General features: G+C 41.2%; 1 protein-coding gene across 1 annotated transcript in view; it reads right to left on the bottom strand.

The window, feature by feature from the left end:
- The window catches only part of LOC104962355 (MAM and LDL-receptor class A domain-containing protein 1-like), a gene marked incomplete at both ends in the record, with an annotated part of 13,215 nt that extends 9,830 nt beyond the window's left edge, over positions 1-3,385 (bottom strand). Inside the window, one exon of the mRNA XM_010790792.1 lies at positions 3,237-3,385. Coding sequence (XP_010789094.1) covers positions 3,237-3,385 — 149 coding nt within the window. The remainder of the gene's footprint in view (positions 1-3,236) is intronic.
- Between the last annotated feature and the right edge of the window lie 167 nt (positions 3,386-3,552).

The raw sequence follows: 3,552 nt of genomic DNA, 5'->3' as shown, positions 1-3,552 counted from the left end.
AATAGTCCGTTGTTACCGTTTGAACTAACGTAGCAACGGCAGGAACTGCTTCGATAGCGTTTTTGAGGAGCTTTTTGATTACAGATTTGAAAACATCCCTGCTTGCTTTAAAAGTAGCACAATTCATGATGTCAAACCTTGGGAAGTATCTAGATATCCCTGCCCTAATGCCAAAGTAACTGGCAACTGAATATGTGTCGCCGTTTGATGTCTATGTTTGGACCGCTGCGTAAAAGGAGAGTTTTTGCCCGTTACTTCTCCGCTGTTTTCTTGTCGCTCTTGTCTTGTCAGTTAGAAAAGCTTTTCGGCCAAACTGTCAATAAGTGCTTGACAGCGGTCTGTCTGTTCGGTATTAACAACGTGTCACGTGTTCTGAATTGACCAATCAGAATCGAGTATTCAACTAAGCCACGTAATAAAGCCAATGCACACAATGCCATGTTTTTATTACTGCACATGTTCTATTCAATTCTATTTCTAGGATTGCACCATATTCAATGTAAATACTGCTATTTGTATACAAGTTTTGTATATTTTGTAATGTTATTATAGTTTTCTTCAAATAGGTTTGTGTTTTTAATCTTTGTCTTATTTTATGAATACACCACGACATCAAGTAGAATTCCTCGTATGTGTCAAATGAATCTGATTCTGATTCTGATCAGTCCTGAGAGAAAAGTTTTAGGTGAGAAATCCGCAAAAAAAGAGCTGAAAAAGGCTTTAAAAAAAAGACAAACTGGAGGAGATATGCCGGGGGATGTTTCTCTGCTTTCCTCACACATGTTGGATAGGGACCTCAGCCTCATGTTGAATACAAAGCAATACAAAACCTGCTGTTGCTACTGACAATAAATATGTGATTTATCCTAAATAAACCATCGAGGTCGGACAGCTAGCCTGCAGACCTTCTCTGCTCATTAATGAATGAATGTGAAGTATTGTCAGATTTCTCTTTAAATATATATATTCAGTGGAAATCCTTCCTTGCAATTAAAGCTTTCCATGCACGAGTTGCTGAAGCTAAGACATTATTTCTGCTTCTTCATCTCTAAACTGGCCTTGAGAGAAAAATCTGGTATCCACAGGTCGTCGCCTCGAGAAAAAATCAATAAACCTCAACTTTAATTTCACTGTCGGAGAGCAGGGACATCTTCCTATACAACATGAGTAATACCAGCTCTAAATATGTGATACTTTGTGCTTCTCACGGCTGAAATAACAATCTATCACTAAGGCAACATGCAGAGATGGTGTCCATGAAGACGGTGCTTTATCAAACGCTCCCGCTGAGCTGAAGCAGACATAAATAAACCCTGCAGGAAAACCTGAAGTAAGCACTATCTTTAATGCTCTGTTATTCTGTTATGAACCCCATCCATTAGTGTCTGCTCCTGTCATCAGTATTCAGAACACGATGTGGATGTGTGGTGATATTTAAGGCATGCAAAGGGTCTGAACTGAGGGTGGTGACATGTTATTAATACTTAACTGGTTCCACTTCTCCTTAAGTGGCCACACAATCAATACACTCTGCTTATTCTACAACCCTGAAACACATGTTTGCCCACCATACAGTTACTGATACAGTTTTATTATTGGATTTATATTATTATAAGAAGTGATGCACGCAGCTGGGACTGGCCTACGGTCAATTGACTTAAAAATGGTTCTCTGTTTTAATGTTTAACCGAGCCTTATCTTTGCACTTTTAGCTGCAGCCAGTATTTTATAGCTTTTATGAATTGTCTTTTTGTTTGTTTGTTTTGTTTTTAATTATTATGTGTTAAATGCCTGTGAAGCACTTTGAATTGCCTCTGTGTCTATAGAATAAACTAACCTACTGTATGTTTCCAAAACTCCTCATAAGCAGAATTAAATTCAGTTTTATAAAAGAGAAGAGCACATACTTGTATCCCTCTACAGTTGAGTATTATCTCCCATAACTCAGCTACTCACTCTTCTCTGCAGCTGAGCTCATTTACATTAATCCACCATGATCTCCCATGAGTGCTTTTTAACGATAAAATCTCTTCACAGGAGTCAGTATCTGATTTTGGGTCTAGAGCAGATTTAAAGTAATCCCATCTGTTAGTGTGTTCCTCTGTTATCAGTATTCAGGACAGGTCTGTGGATGTCTGTTTATGTGTGGTGATATTTAAAAACGCCACAGTGTGAACTCTGTGTGGCGACTTGTTGTTATTAATATAATATCAGCAGTACCAGGAGCAGTCACACAGCTGGGAGAGAAGGACAGGTCATCGACGGCCAGAAACTCAGAGGATTGACTGTCAGGAGGAAGAGACCCTCGAATCAACACCTGGGGATAAACAGAGAACATTCAAGAAGTCACTTTTTAGTTCCTTTACGGCCCGTCCACACAGCGGCGTGCGTTGACGCTTCACCATTCACTTTGAATGGGGTGACGTCGCTTTTTGCCGAACTGCATTTTGGGAAGCGACGCGACGCGTTGCTGGCGTTGCTCGCTTCAAAAGTTCAGCAATGTTCAACTTTTGGCGCCTCGGCAGAAGCGTCAGCCAATGAAATCCCGTTTATTCAAATCTGACAGTACAAGCACTAGCCAATCAAACCGCGTGTATGCTGGGAGAGACTACGCAGTTCATTTCCTCATATTCCAAAAAATTTAGGAAAAATTCATTATAGCGGTAGTGAATCACCCGGTGCTGTATGATCAGTCTCTGTTCATCTACCGGGATACAAACCGGAGGAGCCAGGCATGGAGGGAGGGGGCAGAGACAGTTGGTGAAACTGGTAGGTTTTCGCCTGTTTGGGGAGTTTATATCCAGTTTACTTCGTTTTAACATTGCTATTGCTTTGTATGTCGGGAGCGGGAGATTCATGTGATTGGTTGTTGGTCGCGTTGCTCGCAAAAAATCCCCAAGCTTCAGATACGCCCACCGCCAAGCGTCAAGGCACGCCGCTGTGTGGACGGGTCGTAAGACTGCGATATAATGTTTATGTAGCAATAATACATATGACATACGTTTTAAATGCCTCCAGTACCGATAAAAAGACAGATAACGTTGGAGCTTAACTGTGCGTAAAACACACGTGATGACGTCACCAACGAATCGACGACTGAATTAGTTGGCAACTAATTTGGTCATCGATTTGAATCGATTAAGTTGATTAGTTGTTGCACCCCTAGTTGTGGCAAAGCTTTTGTTGTGCTTTGTTTAATGGCTTTTTCTCGCTCTGTGTTAATGCGGACTGCTTACCTGTACAGTGTGACACCCGCCTCCCTCTCCAGCTGGGACCACAGCTTGTAGCACTCATCCATCATTTGGGTGTAGAAGTCCTGCTCGTAGGCCTTGCGGATGATGCGGGTTTGGCCATGGGAGCTTCCTCGTGTGTGGGGCAGGACAAACTGGAAAATATGATCAAAAGATCACATATTTAAGTAACTTTGATTTGGAAATAACACACCAGATGGTCAAAACCACCAGAGAGCAATAATCCAAAAGTCCAGTTAATGAACTTAAAGAGCATCTTGCAGGTTTTTATTTATTCTACATTTATGCTTAAACTTGCTTG

The sequence above is a fragment of the Notothenia coriiceps genome, unplaced genomic scaffold (genome assembly GCF_000735185.1).
Source record: "Notothenia coriiceps isolate Sejong01 unplaced genomic scaffold, NC01 NC01_scaffold00034564, whole genome shotgun sequence".
NCBI lineage: Eukaryota > Metazoa > Chordata > Actinopteri > Perciformes > Nototheniidae > Notothenia > Notothenia coriiceps.
The sequence above is the reverse complement of the archived record's forward strand: the minus strand, read 5'-3'. Positions and strand labels throughout refer to the sequence as shown.